The 25,392-nt window shown below is 39.8% G+C and overlaps 1 protein-coding gene across 1 annotated transcript in view; it reads right to left on the bottom strand.

Moving 5' to 3' along the window:
- The window catches only part of LOC110951154 (intermembrane lipid transfer protein VPS13B), a 75,932-nt gene that overhangs the window by 27,090 nt on the left and 23,450 nt on the right, over positions 1-25,392 (bottom strand). The window contains exons 5-13 of the mRNA XM_051956823.1: positions 21,307-21,474; positions 20,355-20,536; positions 18,438-18,612; positions 11,967-12,241; positions 9,033-9,128; positions 7,455-7,577; positions 5,763-5,900; positions 3,151-3,238; positions 758-943 (exon numbers count right to left, since the gene is read on the bottom strand). Of these exons, the coding sequence (XP_051812783.1) occupies positions 758-943; positions 3,151-3,238; positions 5,763-5,900; positions 7,455-7,577; positions 9,033-9,128; positions 11,967-12,241; positions 18,438-18,612; positions 20,355-20,536; positions 21,307-21,474 (1,431 nt within the window). The remainder of the gene's footprint in view (positions 1-757; positions 944-3,150; positions 3,239-5,762; positions 5,901-7,454; positions 7,578-9,032; positions 9,129-11,966; positions 12,242-18,437; positions 18,613-20,354; positions 20,537-21,306; positions 21,475-25,392) is intronic.

The raw sequence follows: 25,392 nt of genomic DNA, 5'->3' as shown, positions 1-25,392 counted from the left end.
TTGTTACTTTTGTGAGTTTCAAGTGATTTCAGTGAGAATTGTGGGTTTTTCCTTCTTTAACTGAGGGGTACCAACAATTTTGTCCACGTGTGTAAGTGAAAATATACAAGGCATGTGTTATTCTATCACTGCAACTGCAATGGCAACCCTGGCCTCCTCCTTCATCTACCCCTGCCCCTGTGGGTAACTATACAGACCCGTCTGCAAAAAATGCTACAGAGCAGACACATACAGAAACAGGAAGGAACACACTGACCTATCCGGCTTTATACAAATACCTCTATAGTAATTACCCTATCATCTATTATCTATCACAGATGCTGAAACAACCGAAACCTACGGATGTTATCATTTCACAGAAATCTTTCGCAAAAGAGTTATTGCTACAGATATTACACACAGACAGACATTCCATGTTCTTTCACAACATCCAAGGGATGAGCTCATCAATAGCTGTGCAGGGATGATCACTACCAAAAGGTGTTTGGCTTAACCTCCCTCATATGGTCCAAAGGGTCACTACTTTCATGTTCAGCTGTGTGTTGAAGGATCGATTGTGCAAGGAAATAACAATGTGATGAGGATACTATGAAGTGCTTTAGCAGAACAACTTTTGCAATTTCTGATCACCAGCAGAACACAACATACTAAAATAAAGTAGAGACAAGAGATTTGAGTAAGAGACAAGGGAGAGGCGATTGAAACTATGTTGAAAAGAGTGTAAAGTTATTTTAGATGTTAGCCTGAGTTCTCTGACCTCGCTGTGGTTTGCAGTAGGGTTCATACTCATGGTCCATGGCACAGGTAACCATCTTGAGAATACGGTGGATGGCGCTGCTGTGTAGCCTGATGTCTAGGGGTCCCACCACCAGTCGTTTGATAGACGTCTCTTGAACCACAGGCACTACCTCCTCCATGCTTACTACAGAGAAATCCTGAGAGCCTGCATAAAGACATGAATGTACATACTCCACTTAAAATATATATAGCATGTTCTCTTATAAACGTGAGGATTCTTTCGCCAGTCAACAAAATGAACACACATTCCATTCACAGGTCAAATTTGAGAAGTTAAATTCAGCATAGAAGGTACTGTATATCGTTTACTCTATTCAGTGTCTGTTTTCTAAATTAACATTTAGGGTAGCAACATTTCCCCGTACGACATTTTTAATTAAGTATAAGTACAGAAACGTATCTGTTTGGTAAAAATACAACAGAGATAGCTGTGGTGTAACGCAGCAGCAGGGACTTGGACCACTGGAATGATGTATATTCCAAATGTCCACTTTTCTCACACAGCTGTCCCTTCATTCATCGCAGGTCCCTGTTCCAGAGGTCCACTTAAAAGGCTCAGCTCCCCGGCAATAAAAAGGGAGAAATTAAAAATAAAAGAAGGGGGTGGATGAATGGCAGTGAGGGAGGAAGAGGACAAAGGGTCACAACTTGCTTTATTCCCATTACATTCCACCACTGCACTGAACATTCTTACAGCTCAGAGTCAACACTATGAATCTAACTTTTTTAGTTGGAAGGTCAGTGGGATGGTTGTGTAACTTCCACAGAATTTTGAAAATTTATAAAAGGCAACAGGCAGTGCCACTTCCCCTTCCTTTTTGCGCGATTTGGCTGCAATGAATTAGGCCTAATATTAACCATATGGCTGCAGTTAGAATGGACAGAGGAATGATGAGGGTGCTGAAATTAGCTGGGATTTAGATGATTTAAAAGTGTCTCCATTTCCTCACAATGAAGAAAAAAAATGTGTTTAATCGTCAGTGTTACTCTGATGTAAAGTCCATGGTAAGGGTGACCCGGGTCGGTTAGTATTTCGGTTGACTCAGAGTTTATGTTAGTCCTGTGGCAATGAAGACTAATTTGTTTGGTTGACACTGGATCTGGTCCTTGTTCAAGAAGAAGAGAAACACTGACAGAAGAGAAGCATTCCAATTGGCAGGGGTAACCACAGTCATACCGCAGAATGACACTTATCCTGCTGTCAAAAATTACTTTGACAGCTCAGGATGACAGTATCAATGTTTTTTTTTAATTTAGATTATAATCTACAGCTGACAGCAGCAGGAGGAAACAATGGCCTAGTCACAAAAAGGGTGAGGCAGAGTAGAGCAAAATGAAAGAGAAAAGGAGAGAGGTAAGTAAAACAGCACAGCTAAAATAACTGTTGAAGTTATTGAATAGGTTTGACTAGATCCTTGTTTCTTCATTTTATTTGGAAAAGGCGACTGTGGCAGTTTCAACAGAAATTTTAATCGCTAATCATTATTTTAAGTGGTTGTTTCCACTCCATGAAGCATGATCACCTTACGCCATATTTGCCTGACACTCAGGAACACACAGGCAAAGGTATCCTATCACACTTGTGCCAAAATACACAGTAGGGGGTTGCCATTTATGCAGATTTAATCCGTATTTTGATTGAAATGTGGAGCTTGTAAAGCTTCTTTTTTTTAATCTTTGAACTTCTGAATGTCAGTTCTGAATGTCAGCTTTGTCATATCTACACATAGAGAAGCTTTCCAGCAGCATTGAAATAAAATGCTGAACATCACACACTAAAGCACAGAGGCATTTGTGGGCCAAATATAACATTTCAAATTGAAAGGAGCACGCTTTATCTCTTAATGGGAACTTCAGATCTTTCAAACTTGAATAAACATTCTAGAGTGCTCCAGCTGAGGAATGAGTAACCCTGCCCGTCTTAAGGCTTCTGCCAGGAAGAGTGACATCTAATTAGGCAAGAGGGGCCTATTCACTTTCCCAAGAGCTTACAGGTAAAGAGACAGAGGGGAAACAGTGTTTCAACAAGCAATGGGGAGAGAGAAACTCAAATACGTGTCAGTGCAGACTAAACACTTCTGACAGTTGCCCTCCAGGTAAGTTTGGGGTGAGAGTGAGGACAGAAAGGGTCAAGGACCAGGTGGCTGTGACTGAAACAAGACAAGCTCTTTCTTCGAGTCTCCAGGGGGCTTGTTTGACAGAGCGGAGGGAAGAAAAGAGAAAGAGAAGGAGACTGAAAGACAGCAAGAAAGAGAGAAAAAGGCAGAGAAAAGAAGAACATGATAGGTACAAAGGGAAAGAGAGAAGAGGTGACCAAACAAGCTCTGTGAGGAGGAATGAATTGGACAATACCTTTGCTGCTGCTGTTCTCCATTGTGTAGAGATAATCCATGTAGAAAGCACCAAAGCGCTGCATGCCCGCTATCTCCGTGTAGGTCTCCTGTCAAACAAAAGCAGAGTTAGGTAAACATGGCAGTAAGGGAGCAAACAAGCGGATAGACTCCAAGAGTGGCAATGACTGGGGCTGAGGTGGATATAGCAGTGGGTGTCAAATCAGAGATAAAAGGAGTTATTGAGTGGTTGGTCTACTTAGTTTGATATTTGTTGTTTTTAGCAAGTCAGGAATATCACTGATTCTTTGAAGTAGTTACTAAGACTTAAAAAGAAAGGAAACGCTTTAACATAGCACGAAGACAAAACTTAAGTATAACTAAACACCTCTTTCAATTACATTTTTGGGCACAAAGAGGTAAATTCAGTCAGAAAGAAGATGTTTCTAAGTCTGTATTTCATTATACTTTACGGTGCAAAGGTAAGTCATTAATTAGATATCGAGTCTGTTCTTTATTGAGTAATAAGTTACTGATAAAAGGAATTGAAAGTTTCCTCATTCAATCTGTGCCTGGATGTATGCCAGTGGAAATATGCATGTTATCAACTAGAAGATAGGACTTTTTCATAATGCATCAAACCTGTCTGAGTGGGATTATAGCTGATGCTTTCATTCCAAGGCTACGCAATAATATTAAGAATTTATTACAGTGGCTTGAATGTAACATAGGCCATGCCTGTATGCAAAATAAGTTTGGAAGAAACAATCATTAATGATAATCAATGGACTTTGTGATTACAAGTTGTCTAACAATAAAAGGAAAGCAAATTAAGTTACCCTGTTTAGCATCTTCTTCAGAATTACTGCAGCCTAGCCAAGTGCACAAGCAGACTACGCCCTGGACAGGTTGGCAGTTTATTACAGGACTGACAGATAAAAACACACACATGTTCATGCCTAAGCGCATGTCAGTGTTTATATTTGACCTCAATATTTTTTGCACTACAGGGAGCATACCTTAACACCCAGAGGAAAGCACAATGTTACAGGAAGAACACAGAAACGTCACTGTAAAGCTAAGTAGCAATGCAAACTACAGAAGCTCTGTGCCACCCCAAGGCTGTGTATTTACAACTATTCCTAACAAATGAAAAACTAAATAGGGGCAAAATGGTAAAAATAGAAAACTTTTATCAAATCTTTGATCTACCTGGGTGTGAGTACACCGTTATAACATCACTTATCATCATTAGTCTGCAGGTCAACAGCCACTGACCTCGCTTTAGACAGCATTTGAAAGTTATATTTCTACTGCTCAATAAACAGGGAGAATGAGTAAGCAAGCAAGAAAGAAAGCAAGAAAGCAAGAAAGAAAGCAAGAAAGCAAGCAAGAAAGCAAGCAAGAAAGAAAGAAAGAAAGAAAGAAAGAAAGAAAGAAAGAAAGAAAGAAAGAAAGAAAGAAAGAAAGAAAGAAAGAAAGAAAGAGGCCTCATGCACATTCAACACCCCACCCTAGACTTACCCACAATTTCTCCAAACAGAGATTTCAGGAGAGCCTTATCAGGGAGGCAGGTTAATGAGTAATATTTATTAGGGGATCTCTAATGGCTCTGGCATGCTTTTGGATCAAAGCCAGGTTGGTTTCAAAATCGCTAATGAATTAACACTAAAGTGTTTGACTTTCAAATATGGATAGATGGATGGATGGGTGTCCAAACAATTGCTTCACTGAGGGTCATGAACATTAAGTAGAGTCAACACTAGAGCTGTTAGGGCTGATGAAGGAAGCTGAGCGTTATCAGGAACAATAGCTTTAACACTACTACTTAGAGAGCGAGCACATTCCTCTACTGCAGCCAGCAGCTGGGTGACTGACAGAAATGGAAAAATACAAATCCTGAATTTATGGAGAAGCGAAAATACTATGAGTTTCACTACCATGAAATGTGGGAAGATGTCAATGCAGCTTCTCCAGATGAAACATAAAAAGGGGCTGGACGTAATTATGTCAGATTATTGTTTATTGACCCAGATAAACTACTGTATTACAGTAGCAAAGCAATGAGTGTGTTTATTTTAGCAAGTCACATTAAAATCATATCCAGACTAATGTGTTGGGAAACATATTTTCTTCTATTTGTTCTCTTAACAGTTTCAGGCTCTCAGTGCAGAACACGTTTCATTTAGCGACTGTGAAAATAGCAGGTGTTAGTCAAGAAGTTCATTACGTTTAAAGCATTTTTTCAGGGTGCTGCTGTTGGTTAAATAGAGCAGGCTTCTGTGTAGGTTGTTGGCTGTAAGATGCACGTTCAGAAGGCTGCTGGTCGGGCTTGGAACTGATTGCTTAATTTTTGCCATATGGCTTAGTTTCTCCTATCAGTTCTGTTGGTGCCCTTAGAATATTTTGTGTCAAATCTTCTAAAAAATGTTAAACGACAAATAGAAACTGATGCAGCTGCATTGCTGTTCTGAAGTAAGTGCTCTCTGAAGACCCTTATCCGAAATGTATGGTTTGTTGCTACATTTTGGCCCTCCATCATAGCAGAGGCAGTGTTTGTTCAGTAACATTATGCTTTGGTAGAGTAGTAATACTGATAATACTTCTAGTTGTCTGTTATCATGTTATTGTTACCTTATGATTAGCAGCATCCAGGATGAACTCAGCCCTGACTCCATTGTTCTCTGGACTTCGGTAGTCAAAGAGAGAGTTGGTAAGGTAAGTCATTCCTTTACTCCTTAGGCTGTCCCCACAGCTGAAGAACACTGCATCCTGCAGAGACAACGGAGAACAAAAGGAACATGAGACAAAGCAAGAAGGAGAGGTTTCACGGTGAAAGCAAGAAATATTTAAGGTTATTTCAGAGGACAGTAAATACAATCCAGGCCATATGACACAAAAAATCTATCCATATGTGTTTTAAATATATATATATATATATATATATATATATAGCTGAATGCACCATTTAAATTTAAGATCTGAATTTCCTTTTTTGTTAGCGGCTGGCATATTTAGATAGCTAGCATGTGTGAGATTTACCCACCCATCTTGCTCCCACTGTCCCCTCTCCCTTCCCCACCCATTATCTCTGTCCTATGCATGAACACGAACATGCACAAGACATGCTGGAAAAGAGTTGTGTGGATCAGTCCAACCCAGTTTCTTTCCCATTTACAGCGCCAGGGAGGATTGTGTACGAGCATCGGATATTTTTTTATGCACACACAGAACAGACAACTAGTAGAACAGTTGATGATACTGATTTCAGTTGAGCCTGAAAGTGCCATCCTAAACATGGGCAGATGGCAAGCCCAGTACTAACAGGGCTGAACAACTTGGGGAAAAATACAACTGTGGTTTTTCTAAGAGATCGGTTTTGCAAAATAATTTTTAAAGTAAATTTCAGTTCAATATTAACTTTGTAATAGATTTAAAATGTTATGGGGCATGATCACAATCAAAAACATGACTATCATAGCCTAGTCGCGCTAGACAACCCACGGCAACGAATTTAATTCTCTGCCAGGGTGGGTCTAGTTATCCTCCATAAGGCCCGAGGCTGGATGCTCTTAAAACTGGCCGGACGAATCACCATGAAGTGTAGAGTCAGAAGGCGGGCGTAACTAAGTGACGACAGAGGCGTGACGATTCTGACAGAAACAACCGGAAACAACTAGCCTAGCCGCGCTAAACAACCCACGGCAACGAATTTAATTCTCTGCCAGGGTCGACAACAAAAACGACAACAGTCGTTGAGCTCCATTAGCACCGACTCTGAATAATCTTTCTGTTAACATGTCTGTAATATACTTGAGCTTCACCCATTGACTGTATAAATAAGGCTTCACCGAACTACCGCATCCTCTGATTTCCGGCGCTCTAGGAGCCTATTCGTTGCGCTGATTGGTTGTATACCTACCCAATTGCTGCAGAGTGATTTGATAGACAACCTTTTAGACCGCCTCCCTCCCTGTCGAGCGTGCCTAGACCCTTGCATCTTCAGAACATGGGTCTAGCAGGGCTAGGCTATGACTATCACACAAGAAAGGTAGCATCTGATTTTAAAGCCATGGACATGGCAGTTTAAACTCTTGGCCAGACCTGCTGCATAACACACAGTATATCTAAATTGTAACGTTCGTGATTTGCTAGCTCTAAGGCAACATCTCTACTTTCTCCTGAAAGCTCTCTCCTGGAGCAACAGAGGCTGTAGAAAATGTGGTGTAGGTGCTATTGGACTTTTAAATTGGCGTTTTAGTTCATTCTCACTCAAGTTTTTCCCTTTCATTTCATTTTTCCTTGAGGTTTTAAGGATGTCTTTACCTCTTCACGTCGGTTCATGTTTTCTTCAAAATCCCGTACTCCCATGATGCCTTTCAGGCACAGTGCCCTGCAGCCCACAAAGCCAATCTGACAATCAAAGAAGGGCTCCCCCATCATGAGCACCTGGAAGAAATACCAGAGAAACAGACTTAAACCAGTTTTAATACTCCATATGTATTCAACTCTACATTAAGAATAAGTTGGAAACTGGATAAACTATTGGCAGCAAATGAAGTGCATTCATTTAGTAAAATTGATAATAGTCCTAACTTCTCTGGATTATGAGGGAATTTGACAGCAGTGATTAGAATGAGACAAAGTCAGCTTCAGAATGTTGTCCTCAGCAAAGAGAACATCCAGCATGTAAATTAAAGTTTCTTTAAAAAGTCGACCAAAATCTATAAAAAAACCATAATAGTGCTATAATTCACAGAAATGAATTCGACTGAACTACCAATTACACAGTAATAATAAAATATGTCAAACTAGTGACAGTTCAAGGCTGTACTGCATATAATGTGCAATATTGTAGACAAAACAGCAGTTACTGCAATCTGTGAGGCTATGTAGTGTCTGTTGAGGTTGCGGACTCATTTAATCATGATTTAAAAAAAAACCGGGGTCAAACAGCTTCTAGTTTCCCCTGAGAGTGATGAACGTTTGCCTGTGGTAGCAGTCCAGCAGCCCCTGTAACCACTAAGGTGTGTTTCTCCCTCACTCAGAGCAACTCTGCTTTGCCTGACAGATAATTAAACAGAGAACACACCAATAAAACTTTACGTTTCACCACACAGTCATTACAAGGCCTCGTTTTCTCTCCTTTACTAACCATCCCTTTGCTTTTCAACACTTGCACTTTTGGTCTCTGTTCAGACTGCACTCTTTCTCTCTCATTCTTCCAGCAAAAGCATAAATTACAGAAATTGGAAATCTCTGAGAATTTTCACATCTGGTAGAAAACTTAGGCACAGAAAAACCCCTTTCCTACTCCAGCCAGGTAATCACAGAAAAAGATTTAAAAATATTTTTATGTCGAGTGGGAATGTGCGGAAATGATCACGACTTGGACACCAGTGTGTGCACTGCGGGCTACGGATTAGTGACCTGGCAAGGTTCTGTAAATGGACTTGGGGAGGGAAGAATCTCTGTAGAAGAAAGGAGAAAAAACATAACCCTAAAATAATAATAATAAAAACAATAATAATAACAATAATTGTTGTTGCATTATTAGTAAAATTTGTCTCTGTATTTGAACAGTTAAGAGCTGGGACCTCATGTTTTTCAATAAGAACAATTACCATCAGTACAACCATTTACAGGTCAATATGAATCTATCTTGTGATAAATACCGCACATTTGTATCAGTAATAAATGCAACATTTTTCTTTTCTCATATCTACTATGACTAGGCCAGTTAAGGATTTCTGACAAATGGACTGAACTTGGGATTGTCAATTGAAGAAACTGATATTGTTGCAATTCCGTTTATTACATTGAATCAGTACAACACAACCTATTAGGACAACACTTAAATAATGTGTGTCCAGTCCTATGACAGTAGGTTAGCTGTATACATACCTCAATAGTGATTCCTTCTTGCTCCAGGCACAAGAATTCTCTTGACTTGACCTTCTGAGGGCTGTAGTAGCTGCTTTCTGACTGGGTCTCCGTCAGCTGAGACAAAAACAGAAAGAAAGTTTCTATTTAATATTTTCAGAATGATGAAAATGGGGTCAGAAATCATATAAAGGCCCAATAAAAGCAAAATTTAACAACCATTATTTAAAAGCTACATTGCCTGACCAGGGGGAAACAAGGAAAGGAGACTTTGATTTTATTTTGGTGGGAAAAAAAAGTATGTCAATTGTTTCTCAAGTGGCTTCAAGGGCATCACAAAAATACAATAAAGCATTAGACAATAAAAACTGAAGCCCTTACAAAGCTGTGTGAAACTACTGGATCCAAAAATTGCATTCATTTAAAAATCCTTAAATCAGGTCAAAACTAACTAAGAAGTTTTACAACTACATATATTTTAAACAGTGAGAAAGACTGAGATTTTAGTAGCTCAAAATGTTGCAAGAGAACGGTAGTTGAACTTAATTGCAGTCAAAGCAATGATATGATGTCACTAAAACTTGGAAAGCACATGTCTCATTGTGTGTGTGTGTCCATGTATGTACATACATGATGCAAAAAATAAACTAAAGCCATGCAAGTCTTGGATGTGAAGAGCCCTAATAATGCCTAAAAACAAAAACAAAAACATCCAAACAAGGACATTTGACATTTTCTTAGATCTGAGGCTGGATGCCAGCCATGGGACTTCTCGGTCGTTTTCTGTTTCGAGTTTGGACTCAGGCCAAAAGCATTCATCAAACCACATGACAGCCACTCCTCTCTGATTTTAAGGGAGGCCCCTTCTGGCCGTGGAATGACAATCTGAACATGACTAAATCCCTTCACACAGCAAGGGGGGAAATGAACATGTAAACATACTAGTTTGTTAAGAATTCAGGTAAAACGGTAAAAGAAGAGAAATTGTTCGTTACAACATTAATATTAGTGGCAGAGGTAGGGGTAGAAAGAGCAAGAAGAGTGAGCACTTGGTCAAATGTAGTTGGCTGGGGTGACAAGGGTACAGAGCTGCGATGCTAGTCTACAAACTGTGGGTGTAGGGCAGAATGTGTAGACGCCAAACCATTCAACTTTAACACAGGAAGCAGGTGCAGAGCAAGAAGCAGCTGTGCCTTATTATCCCTACTGATGGAGCAGGCTCTCTCACCCTCGCTCCCTTCCTCTTTCGATTGTGATGGTGTAATCACGTGCATGGACCCTCCCACCCCAAACCTGCAGTTCCCCAGGAGTAATGGTGAGCAAGAATGTTAAACTATCTGACCAAAGAACTCCTTTGTCTGACTGCATCGGTGCACAGTGGCACTGACACTAAATAACAATCAGACAGACAGGCGTGATCAATGTTTGTACAATAAGAATGCAGAATCGTCCAAGCCAGACTGATGGGGCATTTCTGACTGTGTGCTGACCTGAAATAACAACTGACAGAGGACTGAGTAGCAGCACAGCACTGGAGCACCAACACAAATACTGATACAGCCAAGAATACACATGGCTGCTGCTGCTGCTGCTGCTACCTTCTCTTGTACCTCCCCTTTACTACATTTCAGACCATTAAAAGACTTTGGGAGTCCAACATAAATCAAATGATTCTGTATGAGGTATCTTGGAAATGTTAGAACTGTGAACGTGAATATTGGGATAGCTTTCTTTATGTCTGTTTCTCAGAAGTGTAACAAGGATATGAAGGAAAAGTTGAAAAAGTCTGAAGGAACACCTGAAATCTGCCATCGGTGCAATAAATGAAAATACCAAAAATAAAGAAACAATGTTTTCTAAAATGAAAAATGGCATGACATCTGGCATGCACTGAGAGTTTGGCAGGTGTGCAAAACTAAAAGAGGGGAACAAATGGTCAGTGCTAAACTATGCATTATGTGTGCAAAAGTCATTAAATTACACTGCCAATTTCTCTGATCAAAGGGATCTGGGGAGTAGTGCGTCAGAAATCTAAAAATACCTCTCTGATTTCACATTCATGTCAAACTCAGGTTCAGGCAGTGGTTGTTCAAAGGCATGAAATTCCTTCAAACTAAATACTTCCTTGTAGGAACGAGACGAGAACGTTTAAAAAACCATCCATTCAGCTGTCTGCAATTACTCTAGACGAGAGGCAATTAATTGATTAAAAGAACTCAAACAATACAGGAACAATTTAAACATTATTAGAAAAACACCAAGGTCTGTTCAGCCTGAGACATACCTTCACTTCACTGATCACACACACACACACACACACTAACATAAGACCAGTAATGTGATCTGAAGTGCCTGAATCTGAGGGGGAAACACAGATGAATTCCAACTATTCTGAGTGAGCAGGCAGGATTAAAGTTTGGGATCCATTTCTGAATAGTCATCATACCATGTATAATGTTTAAAACATTAATGTGACCCGAGACGCCAGTTAGTGGTTACACTACCCTCCCTTATACCGCACACAGAGACAAAGAGGACTGAAACGTCCTGAGGATCAAGCTGTTTTAAGATTCGAGCCGAAAATGTGCACCAAATAAAAGAGACGGGGGTGGGGTGGGCAGCGGGAGCCGACAAACAACGCATCAAGGATTAAAAAAGTGGAATTACTAACACAATGATGTCTTAAATCTTGAGATCTGTCTGAACATATTATTGTTCAAAAGCACTTTTAACTCCAAATCCCATTCATATCACATCTATTTACTGCTGGGTAACAAATGCAGAACAATTTTGAAAGTCATAGTAAAAATAAATGTAATTTGGTTATCCATTGTTTGCTATCTGTGTGATACACTTTCACATCTAGTAAAAAATAGCTGTCATGCAGGTATATTTTTTTTTAATTAAGTCATTTATAAAGAAGAACAATTTTTTTTCCTCAGACTGTTGACTTACCTTGAAGGTAACAGAAGCTTTGGTGCAGTAGAAGCCTATGGAAACTATGGGGTCTTTGGGTGTATGCTGCTGTGGGCTGTTGGGGATGCCTCCTGTCTCTCGCTGCTGGTAGAGGCCTTCCTCCTCTTCTTCCTCTGTGCCTACAATGGTTGGGACGAAGGACCATGCCCAGGACACCCAACCCTGATCTGTATCTTCCACACTCCCAGACTGCATGTAGAGGTCCTGGCTGGAATACTGACTTGACCCCTGCCTTTCCATATCGACATCCACCCCTGAAAGGGATAAAAGTTAAGATCAGTTAAAATGCTAACATCAGCAGATGATTTACTCCAAGTGAATAAGAAATGGGGAAGAAGCCAGGGCCTGAACGTCTAAGATAATAGATAATATATACACAGTTAAAATTCCACATTTCCAAGTCCTGCAAGAACATACAATATAGATTTCAAAAAAAAATCTTAATTATCCGAATTAAGAATCCTACAAAAACAACGGTTATTACACGGAGAATATTTTTTTAAAATGACTGAGATCACTCTGATTAGAGATTCCAACTTAACTGTTAACAAGGGCGCAAATAAAGTGATGCAATAATAAGTGCGTTTACAAGCCCCAAAGCATTTCAACAGAAAATAACTTTTTTGTTGGCAAGCACTAAATAGTTCAGAGTGTTCTGAAGTGTCTGATCTGCCAGAAATATTACAGAAGAGGAATAAGATGTCCATTCAAATTTATAGAGAAAATTTAATTAATACAAAAGAATGAAATGAACAAGATGGTCCCTCACCGTGTCTCTGGAATTTGTATTCCTACTGTTCTTTCCAAACAAGCAGCAGTCTAAAAGTACGTAATTCTTCTGCAATTTTTACTCAGAGGAAGAGTGCAAGAAGTAAGCAGCTCATCAAAACAGATCAACTTGTAACTTGTAGTTTCCTCTGCCAAAGACCAGGGGCAAGTGGATGAAAGTCTAAAGCAATGACTAATGGAACAGGGTTGTTTTTCATGCATTTTACTGATCAGAAATGAAGTATGGAACAACATGCTATTTAACAACCATTGAACAAATTATCAAAAGGTTTACATGACCCCTCTCAATTGAACTGATCATTTCTTTCAATCTGGTCAGATCAGGCCAGTCAGTTCTAGTTGAGGTGCTTAGGTGAGGCATTCGTATTTTGATGGGTAATTATTCCAATTATCAATGGTCCATGTAAGTGCAGCTATTGTCTTAACCAAAAAAATACATGTGCTGCATTTGCACAAATCACTGACAAATTTATATTACACACAAATCAGGGTCCAGACGGGAAAAAAAACTCTTTTCTCTCTTCACATGCTTTTACTTGAACAGATACATCAATTTAAAGAAGCAGGTTCAGAGAACAAACCAGTCAAACAGAGAAAAAACTGTTGATAATGGAAGTGTCTATACCCAGTGCAGCACACTAAATTAATTTGTCCATGCCTTCAGGGCAGTTTAATACAAGCAAGTTGTTTCAGCTGTCAACGGAACACATAAAAACAACACAGACCAGGCAGTCTCACAGTAGTTGCTGCCAATGCTCCAGCATGCAGGTGTGTAAGTATTTGTGTGCTGCATGAACTCACTGCTGCATGAACTCTACTGAGAGAAAGGGGAAGTCCACTCCAGGAGAGGCCAGAGGGCACAGCTTGTCAGCCAGCATCCTGACAGAACAGAGCCTTGACTGGGCCCAGTGGTCACGGCCATCTGCACTGGACCCAATAGCACAGGCCTCAGCCACGAATTAATGTAGTAAGGGGTTGGGTCACATATTTGATAAGAAGCCAATAGACTGAAATGGAGGCTATGAGGAAGGTCAGTGAGCCACCAGCACAAGTCTAGCTTGGCTAGGGGTGCAGGTGAACACTAGGAATGGCCAGTGCAGAACTGTACAAAGTCATTTTGAGACGGTGAGGTGGAGCTGATGGGAGCACTGGCTACTATAAGCCACAGGCTACAAGCCAGGTAAATTAATGCAGAAAGTCAGTGAACTGGTGTGTGGGAGATATGCATAGCAAAAGAAAAGCAAAAGTCGTCCCCTTCTTCTCAGAGAATCATGTGGGGGTTCACAGGATCCCCAAACCACCACGCACTCCTCCGTTCCGGATCTTGACCCATGAACCGGTCCCATCATGTCTGTTTCCATACACGTTGGGATAAAGGAAGCTGATGTCAATACACAAGAATGTGTAATCCCATTCCTCACGGCCTCACGTCCTCTGCGAGAAAACAATATTGTCCGTGAGGTCACAGTTTAGGAATCCCAGAGGCTAAGGCGGTGAAAATTATGACATATTTTAATTAAATCTTTCACTTTGTGAATTGGCAGCTGGAAATCCCATGTTATGGCTTTTTATCTCTCTCTCTCTCTCTCGAGCTCAATCTCCCTGTCCAATTCTATCTCTCATTCCTCTTTGTTTCCTTTTTGTTTTCACTCTATGAATCCTTTGAGGTGTCAGTTCAACAAGTTAAGCTCTTTCACTTCACGTCACAGCCTGACGAAGCCTACGTTTGAATTACAAGGCAATCAAAATAAAAGCACAATTACCAATCAAGTGATCAAAACAGACCGGCTTAAGGAGACTTTGAAGTATTAATCCAAAGAAGTGAGTGAAAGAATTCCCAGAGAGTGATGTGGGCTTGCCAGAATGTATGCTGCCATGTAACAGAACTTCACAGGTGTAAAATATCCCTGTTGTCTACTTCACCACAAGAGCAAAAGCAGAACTGGATCTTTCTTCATACAATTAACAATATAAGTGTGGCACCACATAAATGAGCATATGTCCATTCAGAGAGTTCAGAATTACTACGTAATAGGATGTGTCAGGATCATGGTTGGTTTCCCTGAGTCCAAAGTCTTTAAGCGGCAGGGTATGTCAAAGCTAGTGAGGGAGTAGGTGTGTGAGTGAGTGAACAGCTCAGGGACACCGAGACAGTGAGAGGGGAGGAGTAAAAGAAGGCAGTGCCCTCTCAGGCCAGTAGATGTCCCTCCATGTTTATAGAGGGAGAGGTGGACTGTTACCTGACAACCGAGCAAAGACTACACATGTGCATCCACGGAGTCTCTGTGTGTTTGGGCTTAAGTGCATACATGCACATTGACAGATAACATAGATGCAAAAATTACAAATCGAAGTGCAATGCTTCAACAGATGATATCTTTTCTTCATTAATAAACCTGCACATGCAAACAAACATTTCCTTAATTTTTTACAGCCACAGATTATCATCAATTTAAAAAAAGACTTGAAACCCAGCTCTTCACTGAACACCTTTGCACCTGACAGACTGCAAAAAAGTAAAAAATAAAAATAAAAAAATCTCCTATTACTTCCACATTGCCTGTAGGCACAACAGTCCTATTATCACACTCAAACGTGTTTTATGGTACTGATCCAGGTTGTTTTCTCTTGACTAGGGTTGTATCTACTGTCAGATGTACGTTGCTTTGGATAAAAGTGTCTGCTAAATGAAACTGTAGAATTGTAGATTATCTGTCTGTTCATTGCTGCCTCACAAGTGATGCAGACACACATCAGTACACGTGCCTTTTAGTTTCAGAAAATAAAATATCAACAAGAAGACATGATGAATGTTTTTGAGCTAGTACACGTGTCTACATATTTTGGTAGAAATAATCAAACACATATCAACATATGCGTCTAGTACTGTCTTTCATTTAATTCTAACAGTCTGACATTAATGTCAAAGAGTTTTAAAAAGCCCTTTTGGCTCTCATGGCAGGAGAATATAAACTAACACTATGTCAGACAAATAACTGCATCATTCATGCCCACAGACGTTTAAATTCAATGGGTTTGGATCCTTCACAATAAAATTAAAAAGTGAAAAGATGATTAAAAGGGAGCCCTGTCATGTCCTGAGGTAGCATAAGGGAGTCACATGACATTTAGAATGAGATAGACTGTGGTCTCTGGCTGATTAGTGTGTGATGGTCCATTCCATTCAACAGGCGTCTGGGGACAGGGAGGGCGAGCTCTCCTTCAACACAAGCGTAAACACTGAGTCCCGTGTACACATACAGAGTGCAAGAAGCCCACATATGAAAAACACATAACTTCAGGCACTCAAATGCTCACATACTGTATATGCTATACAGGGAAGCGCACACACACACACCTCCTGCCACACTTCAGCAGCGACAGTCCTCGGTTCATAATTCTTCACATACTTGTTGAAACCATACAGCTTCACTGTCGTGACCAGCTGGTGCATTCAGGCATGTTAGTCATCTATGATTCCAGCTGCTTAATTTTTTTAGTGTTTCACAGACTTCACTAAATTTCAGACAGAAGGAAAACCAGCCACATAATCCTGACTGAAAGGTTGCTTTGGTTAGTGACACACAAGTACCCCGCACCCTTCACCTATTAGGGCTATTCATTAATGAGACATTGGCACTTACCTAAAAGAGAAACATTCAAACAAACAACATGTAGCCACAGTGAATCATGAGCACATAAACACATTACGAGGCTTTTCCCACTTAAATTGGCAAAAAGAAAAACACCTTCACATGAGGGAAAAATTAAAATTTCCTTTGAAAATGGTCTAGAAAGAAACACTTCAAATTAAAAGTCATGGCTTATTAATGCAGCACAGTAGATTCACTCTGTAGTCACTACCTTTGTCTCCGTCTTTTGTCCACATGCACAGACACATTTATCTTATAAAAACAACAGCGAGAGTCCAATCAGTCCAATAGAATCACTTACAAAAGCTAACTCACAGCAAGAGTAAGTGAAGGAAATACATACACACCGTAATGGAGTCAAAATATACAGTCAAGACTCACCACAAGCAGCATATGGGAAATCAAATGAATGTGACAATGTGCTATGTGTTATACCGCTCTCATGTTCCAGCAATCATGTGCCAAAGACTGTCTCCTACAAACTACAACCCACAAACTAATAAATATGTAAGTAAGCCAAGTCAGTCACTATAAGTACCAACATAGAATTGTAGTTCTCAGAAACTATCCATAGTAAAGGTGTTCTGACCTAGTTTGGAAAATTACTTTTTGTTCTACGTTAATATAAAAAAATAACCTCAGATGCAATTTTCTTCTATTATTTTCAGAATAGTTTAGCTTTATTCCTTAAATCTGAAATGAATATACTGAAAACCATATGTTCATGTACAAGCTCGGACCCCTCCCAACATACACGCACAACTGCCCCCTGCCCCCTTCAGCTTCTTCACTCTGCCGGTTACTTCCAGCATAACAAGATCTGGGGGCGCTCAGGTTCCAAGCACTGGTCCCCTCTTGTATATTTTTGTGATGGGATACTAATTCATTCTCAGAGGCTCCGCATAGCAGTAGCATGACACCGACTCTTACATCTGGCATTGGACACCGAACTGGAAGCAGCGCCAACTTGCAGTGAAAGTTCCAGGCCAAGAGGCAGGGAGCAAGTTAGAAGGAGCCTAGTGTGCTGCACTGTCTGCCTTCCCCTCTGCCCATCACTTCTACTCCACCATAATGTGCTCCTGGTGCTACAGAGGCTGATTTAGCCCTGCGGGACCTGGGACATGATCCTGTTCTATTTGGCAGGAATGAGGATGAGCAGTTAGGGAGAGCAGAGAAGATGACCGTTCAGGGAATGAGGTGGGGGTTTTTTACAGGGTAACTGCAGCTGCTAAAGTAGTATAGAGTAGTGTATAGTCTATGTGTAAAATTTGTGTGTGTTTAAGCGTGTATGTGTGAGCGTCTTGAATCCAAATACAGCAAAAGGCTGCGCATAGTGCAGTGAATATATGTTAGAATACAGCGTGCCTATGAGACACACAGACTGCATATGTGTCTTGCTCGGCTGCTGGATGTGAACAGTGTAATTTCCTGTGGTGCTTCACTTAGAAAGACAGAGGTGAGCGTATGTTTGGTTCATCCTTGTTTTTTCTTATTAGCCTCCTCTCTCCTGCCTCTATCCACATGGAGGCGATCAGGCCTGATGACAACGGTCTGTGTCGAGTTACACGCTCCAGATTTTGTTTGTGGAAAAAGCAGGAGGAGCGCACACTATGGTCAAAGCGATGTTTTATGTTCCATTTAGAAGCAACAACAGCATATGGACAGAACAGAACAAGGCAACGTGCACGAGTCTTAAGATGAACATGCTGTACAGGGACTATGCTGACATACAGACTGCATTGAGATCTCAGTATATAATTGCCAAATCAATTGTGATGAAGCTGAATAATTGCTTCAGAAAAATTATACTCATTGTAAATTTGATGTTTTTTTCTGTGTATACCTTTTGACTGGTACATAGGTAAAAATGTAAAGCTATTATAGGACAGTTGTTCAAGTAACAAGAAGGACCCTCAGCCACAAACTAACAACAACAACAACAACAACAAAAAAGAGTGCAAGGCTTGGACACAGACTGTCAATGCCCTCCTTGAGAGGACTCACTCACCAGGTAAACTTGTTCCAGCTTCCCTGACATGACCAATGCCTTCTTCGCCTTCACCCTCTTTGTGTCCTCCAATTTCTCCATAGTAGAGAGCAATAATTAGCTCTAAAATTCGGATAAACATGGGTAATTGCTGATCAGTAATAGACAGCTTCAGGCTCTCAACCATGGTCTGGATCTGGGAAAACATAAAGCAAAGTATAAGAGATGGTTTATATTTTGAAGTTTGATTTGGTCAGTTATATGCTTACATGTAAAACAGGCTACAGGCCCAACGCCTTGTGGTGGGCTTCCACATACTGTAAATAGGAAGGTTTCATAGAAAGAACTGGATAGAATTGTTCAACTCATCTCGCTAACTGATTTATGCAGAGACACAATCTCTGCTTTTGTTAAACAAAGTTATTTGATGACCTGCAGCTACAAACCACAAATTGTGTTCTGAATGTGAGCACATTTACAGTAGAGAGTAACAATAGGGAAGTAGATGCATGCAACAATAAAAAAAACAATGTCAGGATAAAAGAGGTCTGTCCAAATGGAAACAAATGTACCCACAAAACACATATAATGTGAACCAGTGTGTTTACAAGTCTCATCTACAGCAGCTACAAAAACTGTTTATATGAAATACTATATGGTGTGAATGAATTATAAATAACAAACTGGACAACTTCAGGCTCTTAAAATGTGCTACTTTTGCTGTAATGTAGTCATCTCTGTGTAGTACCAATGATTTCCTTCCAAGAGCAATTTCTGACTGTTTGTACGTCACAAGTAATAGCTTCTCAACACCGACGGGTAAATGCTGAGACATTAATATTAAAACATAAGCAAACAAAGGTTTTACAACGAAGTTTTGTGTTAGAGTTTGTGTATTCAAAGTTCTGACACCAAGATTTTTTATTTTTATTGCAAATTTAAAGTGTTTCCAAATACTAATATTTGATATTCACTCTGAAAAAAACGTTGGTTTACCGCTAGTAGTTTCATCATAGTGGAGGGAAAACAAATGCAACGCACAATAACATAAACCACAGACACTCTATTTTCTATAAAAGTTTACAAATCCTTTTGAAACATTGGTTTTACCAGTGAAAAGATGCACTGTTGTTAATAATTACTTACTCACTATATTTTTCAGTCATAAATAGTTTACATCTGATTCCATAAACAAATGTCTACTACATTTAGAAAAAAGACAGCCAAGACTCAAATATATGATTCAACAAATATGTGCTGTCACTGGGATTTCATGGGATTATTGCGCAGTGAGAGGAGTATTTTATTGAACAAAACTGCTATTATTGTTTTTAAATAAAACAAACTGATTATCAACATCATTGGTGTAGTATAACAGCTGCTGCTTCATGACAGAGGAGATAACTGTCTTGACTATGTGCTTGTAATTACAAAAATGGTGAACTAGTTACTGACAAAACACTGAAGTGCTCAAAATTGGAATAGTATATTTTTTTGAGAGCAACGTTTTCAACCTCAATTTAATGATACAAAAAGCTAATTTTTCCGATATACACTGAAAATCAAATCAAATCTCTTTAGAGAGGATTTGAGTCAAAGTTAAACACTGATGGTACTTCTGTGATACATGATATTATACTGGATGCAGCAGTATCTTACACTGCTGTGTAGGAAGTCAAATCAGGCTAAAACAAACAGCTGTCTTCTCATTATATTCAAAATGTCACTGGTTTAAAACAAAGAACTGGAAATAGTCATTATCCTGCTATTGATTTATAAACATTGTTACTTACAAAAGTAGGCCACATGATTCCCTAACAACTGTGAGTTGCTATGACAAATGCACATTTTCCCACGTTTGGTCGATAACACAAGAACACAAAATCAGTCATTTGATGCCACTTATTATTATTATTACTAAACTTTAGAGATGCTCACTTTGATGACAGATGGGATCTTGGAGTTGATGTTGTCGTAGGTAAAATGGAGACGCGTTCTGAAGGAGCATTTGTACAACAGCGGATCCTGGTAAAACTCGATCTTGCCACTAGCATTCCGCTTGTCCAAGCACACAGTACAGTCAGCAAAGTTGATCACTTTTCTTAGGACCAGCTCTGGAGCTACACAGAGAGAAAAAACAAAATTAGTGTGGATTATTACTGACTGTTACATATCATTAAATACAATGCAATTCTATATACACTAACAGAGAGCAGACCCTAACAGTAAATCCTCATTATCTGTGATCTAGAAAATCAGGGGATAATACTCAGTATACCTCACAGAGTTCTTGTGTAACATGACATTTACAAAATAACAACCGTGTGTGTGTGTGTGTGTGTGTGTGTGTGTTTTCCAGAATAATTTCATTCTGTGAACAGTGCCAGTAACTGCTGTTGTAACCACTTGCTTGACATTTTGAAAAAGGACCCCCTTTACAAGAAAAATCCCATCGTGATAATGACTGAAAATAACTGCTTCACGTTTTCTCTGTTGATGTACATTATTGTATAAAGAATCACTTGCTTTGTCAAATTATGTTGGTAGTTCAAGTTTAAAATAATTGCATTCTCTGACAGTAACCTGAGAAACCAAGGAGTTGGAGCCATCCATCAGACACCAGTTTACCAGAGAGGACAAGTCCACAAGTAACTAACAGTAAGAGTACAGAAGTAACTAACCAATACTGCTCAGGTTGTGTGGTTTATCAAGAATGTAAAAATAAGACTTCTCTGGCAGCTGATGCTGGACATTCAAACATGTCTGCTATTACTGTTTGACCTTAGTTTGAACTAACAAAATGAAACACTTACTGTAGTATATAGATTACTGTCTCTGTGGATTTACTGGTTAATCCTACTACCTAGGAATGTAAGCAACTATTGCTCACCAGTGATGTCCATGAAGGCCCTCTCCCACATATCATCCACAGTGTAACACTCTGCAGAGGTAATGTTGACCGACAGCACGATGTCGTCTTCCACGTACTTCAGGATCAGGTTGTTCACCACAATGTTCACATTGTTCACTACACGTCTGATCAGACTTTGCACGTAACCTACAAACACATAGAGGAACACAGGAGAAACATGTTAAATTGCACAATATGTACACATAAACAGATACACAAAATGCATACCTGATAAAGAAATAAGCACATTTACCGAGAAGCGTGGTACATATTTTAATTTATATCCACTAACATATTAGGGCACTTCAACTTTGTGTTGAGATACTGTCAAAAATGAATAAATCTAGAAATGCTTTCCCTCCAGGCTCAACACCACTGCCCCTTGCCATCCTCGTGGACTCATAAATAAGAGGAGGTCCTGACATGTTATTTTTTTTTGCCACAGTCTATGCCGTGGACATGAACACTGAAAGGAGCTAAATATCCATAAAAAGACATTTTTATTCCTCACCCTGCATGAGCAGTTCTACAAATCTTTGGAGAATTTATGAATCTCTGAAGCGCTCTCCTCTCCTCTCAGTCACAAACTCATGTATAACCCAAAACTATGCACATGCTGCCTCAAATATATCCCTCCCAGCTCTTTTAAACCACTGAGAAGTCTGCGTGTTCATTTTAACAAAAACACACACACATGTATTCACACATAAAAACATAGGTCTTTAATATACATATTTATAGAAGGTAGAGTTATTGAGGGCACATTGAAACTCTGGTATTACAAATGCCAGGATTTGCAGCAAATTACATAATCTGCCAGTGGTGAGAAGCAAACAATTGAATGGGTGACCAGTGTGAAAAACGCTCAAAACACATTAATTTATCGTGTTATCCCTCAACAAGTGTAGGTCAGCACGTATGGAAACTGATAGTATTAAATGATACAATTTTGAACAAATGAAAACAAGGAAACACAAATTTTAATTTTTTGAAGGTGAAAGGAGGAAGGACAGCTGCTTTTCTGTTGAGGTGAATGGATGAAGTAACCAAGAGCAAACAGGAGAGAAAAAGCAGCCTGACAGATTGGGTTTCAACAGAGCTGAGGGAGCCATCCTGCAGCGTTACCAGTACCTCCTAATGGTCACAGTGACGCCCAGAAACAGAAGCTTCGCAGGAAAAACATACATGGTAAGGTCATTACTCAACAAAGTAAGAAAGAACTTAAAATATTACAGACAGGGGAGTTTCAACCATAAAATATGAAAATATACAGCAATAAATCCTCCTAACCACAGGACCAATGGCATTATTCATTCCTCCCATGTACTGTTAAACACAGTCACTACAAGTTAAAACATATAAAGCTTTAATGTTTTTCCCTTATTTTCCAAACCAAATGTTTTTCTTCCTGTATCTACATGCCTGGCTCAGGGCATAACAGAACCGATAATTAGGCAGAACTAAATGGTGCTGTTGATGAAAATATTTATATGAATTGGTTAACTGTTCTGCCACTTGTACACAGGCCCGACTACGTATTAGCATAATCCAATTGACAAAATTCTCATGATTTTGCTGCCTGAGCAAACAGAGTGGCAGGAAGACAGGATGACATAATATAAACTCAACTCACAAACGCAATGTGTGTTCGTGACATTTGGGCGTGGCCTTGCATGCATGCATGTGCTTGTCTGAGTTGGAGTGTGTGCCTGGCTGCTTTCTTGTATGCATGAATGTGGCCGTGCATGTGTGCATGTGCATATGCATGTGTGCGTGTGTGTGTATGCATGTCTGTGGTTCTGGGGTCAGTCAGAAAGCTGCTGTCGCACCTGCAGCCTGGGCAGTAAAACCAGCACTTCACCCCCTGCTATTTCCCTCTCTGGATCTAATTTACCAATGTCAGGGTGTCTCTCTTCCCCTCTTGCACTCTCTTGCACTTGTTATACCTCTTCTTGACTTGCACCAAGTCCAAGGTCTCAATCCATCTCTCTGTGAGCCATCGCTCTGCTGTGAACTTCTGTAAACAATTGACACAGCCAGCACCTGTGCTGCGGCCCACAGGGAAGAAGCCCACTTAAAACTGTTCAACCATAAAACGACTGGAAAAACCAGCTCCTTTATGTGATCTAAGAACAGGCCAAGTGCTCTCTTCTGTGCAATACAGGAAAGAAACACTATACTGTACATGCTCACCATTTTTCCTGTATATGGAAAGTATTAGCAGCTATTAGCCATGCCAGATATTAGCCATGGAGAGAAAGACTGACAAGTCCACCAGACAATAAATACGCTGTAAGGTGTTCCTGTGGTGTCATTAGTACAGCTAGCCGTGTAACCAAAGAAATACATACAGTAGCTAAACTCAATCAATCACCATTTAATGTTTGTCTTTTTTCTGAAAAATATAAAATAAAACAGTGCAATCAAAGTTCTACAAGTCGCACTTCTACCACGGTAAGTTTCCTGCAGGACTACGCAAACACTGCAAGCATATATGGTGACAAGGTTACCATCACCGATAACAAAAGCCATCTAAATATGCCAGATTCCATTAGCTTTAGGGCCTCTTGTAGCAAAACAGTAGATTCACAGAACCCAACCATGCATGGTACAGCAGATCTCCAGAACAGAAGAAAGCTCCAGCTGGAGAAAGCTGCAGCCTTTACCAGTATGGGATATTCTCTATCCATAAGTAGCATTTTCCAGTAATACCAGAACAGCCGCTGTATTTATTTTCTGAGCAAAGACCCCAGTACCAGGACAGCAGTAGCACTGGACCTTGGATTTATCTCAAGAGTGTGTTTGCATTACAGTACATGTAAATCTCAATCTCCTTCAGTAACACGCATACCCACACAGGCATGCATGCACACATGCACAACTCTTGAACACTCAAAACAACACAAACACACACAAGTGTATGTAATTTTACACAATTTTTGAATTTTTTTTTGAATAACTTCAGGAAAGGATACTCAGACCATGCACTACGTTTGGTGTTAAACTAACATAAAACCTAATTTCCTGTTTGCCGATTTTGATTGACTGTAATAGACAATTTGTTCCAAAAATGCAAAATCCATCAGACCACGTTTATGAGGATTGGTCTGAAAATTAAGTGCATTAATTTTGAGGTACAAATTGCAGTCTGTGAAAAAGTTTGAAATGCTATACATAAGATCCAATATGGCGATTGCACCAGTTAGGTTGACAGGAAGAATTGATTAGTGTCAGCCTTGGGATCTCCAAAAACACAAAAATGATTTCTTTAAGCTAACACATTAACTTTTTTAATGCAAAACAGATTTAGCTTTTTACAGTGCCTCACAGACGTCCACATTTTTGTTCTTTCTCAAAACAGAGTCCTAAGTCCATAAAGTTTGGTTTTAATAGCTCTACTGTTCCTGAGCTTTGCCACCAAATTTGATTGGCTGTGATGGTTTGGCTTGGTTTGAACAACAACTTGCACAACATTTGGTGAAGACTGGAACAAACTGGAGGTCTGGGAATTATTATTTTTTTATCTATTTCATCATAACAACTAATATGGCAGAATTCGGCATGCAGATTAATTCATAAACACACCAACAAATTCAACCTTGGTAGTGCTCCAGTGCTCACAGTGCAGACATGACAACAATCCGAGAGCTATCCCCAAACAACTTTATATCACACAATCCCAAGGGCTGCCAAAACTTCTGATAATAGAAGGAAGAAGAACAGGATGAAAGAAGATGTTCAAGAAATGATAGAAACGCAATGGGTGCGTCTGCAGCTTGGAAGCTTAGCCCCTAAAGATCCTCAAATAGGGAGGATATATCTGCTACCACAGCTGCACACAAGCTTCTTTTATCTAGATATACTGCCATACTGTGAAGACTGTAAAGAGACTGCAATTACAAACAATAACATGGGGTTAAAAGCAGGGGTATGGCATCTCATTCACCCAACTTGCAGGTACCAGGCTCAGCCTAGTATCAAAGAGAGACTTGCCACTATTAAATCTCTTTGAAGTCATATAAAACAAAACACATTTTCAACAGTGTGAATAGGAGCATAGCAGAA

The sequence above is a fragment of the Acanthochromis polyacanthus genome, chromosome 12 (assembly GCF_021347895.1).
Source record: "Acanthochromis polyacanthus isolate Apoly-LR-REF ecotype Palm Island chromosome 12, KAUST_Apoly_ChrSc, whole genome shotgun sequence".
In the NCBI taxonomy this organism is placed as follows: Eukaryota; Metazoa; Chordata; class Actinopteri; family Pomacentridae; genus Acanthochromis; species Acanthochromis polyacanthus.
Note: the sequence above shows the minus strand (reverse complement) of the source record. Positions and strands in the feature narration are given on the sequence as shown.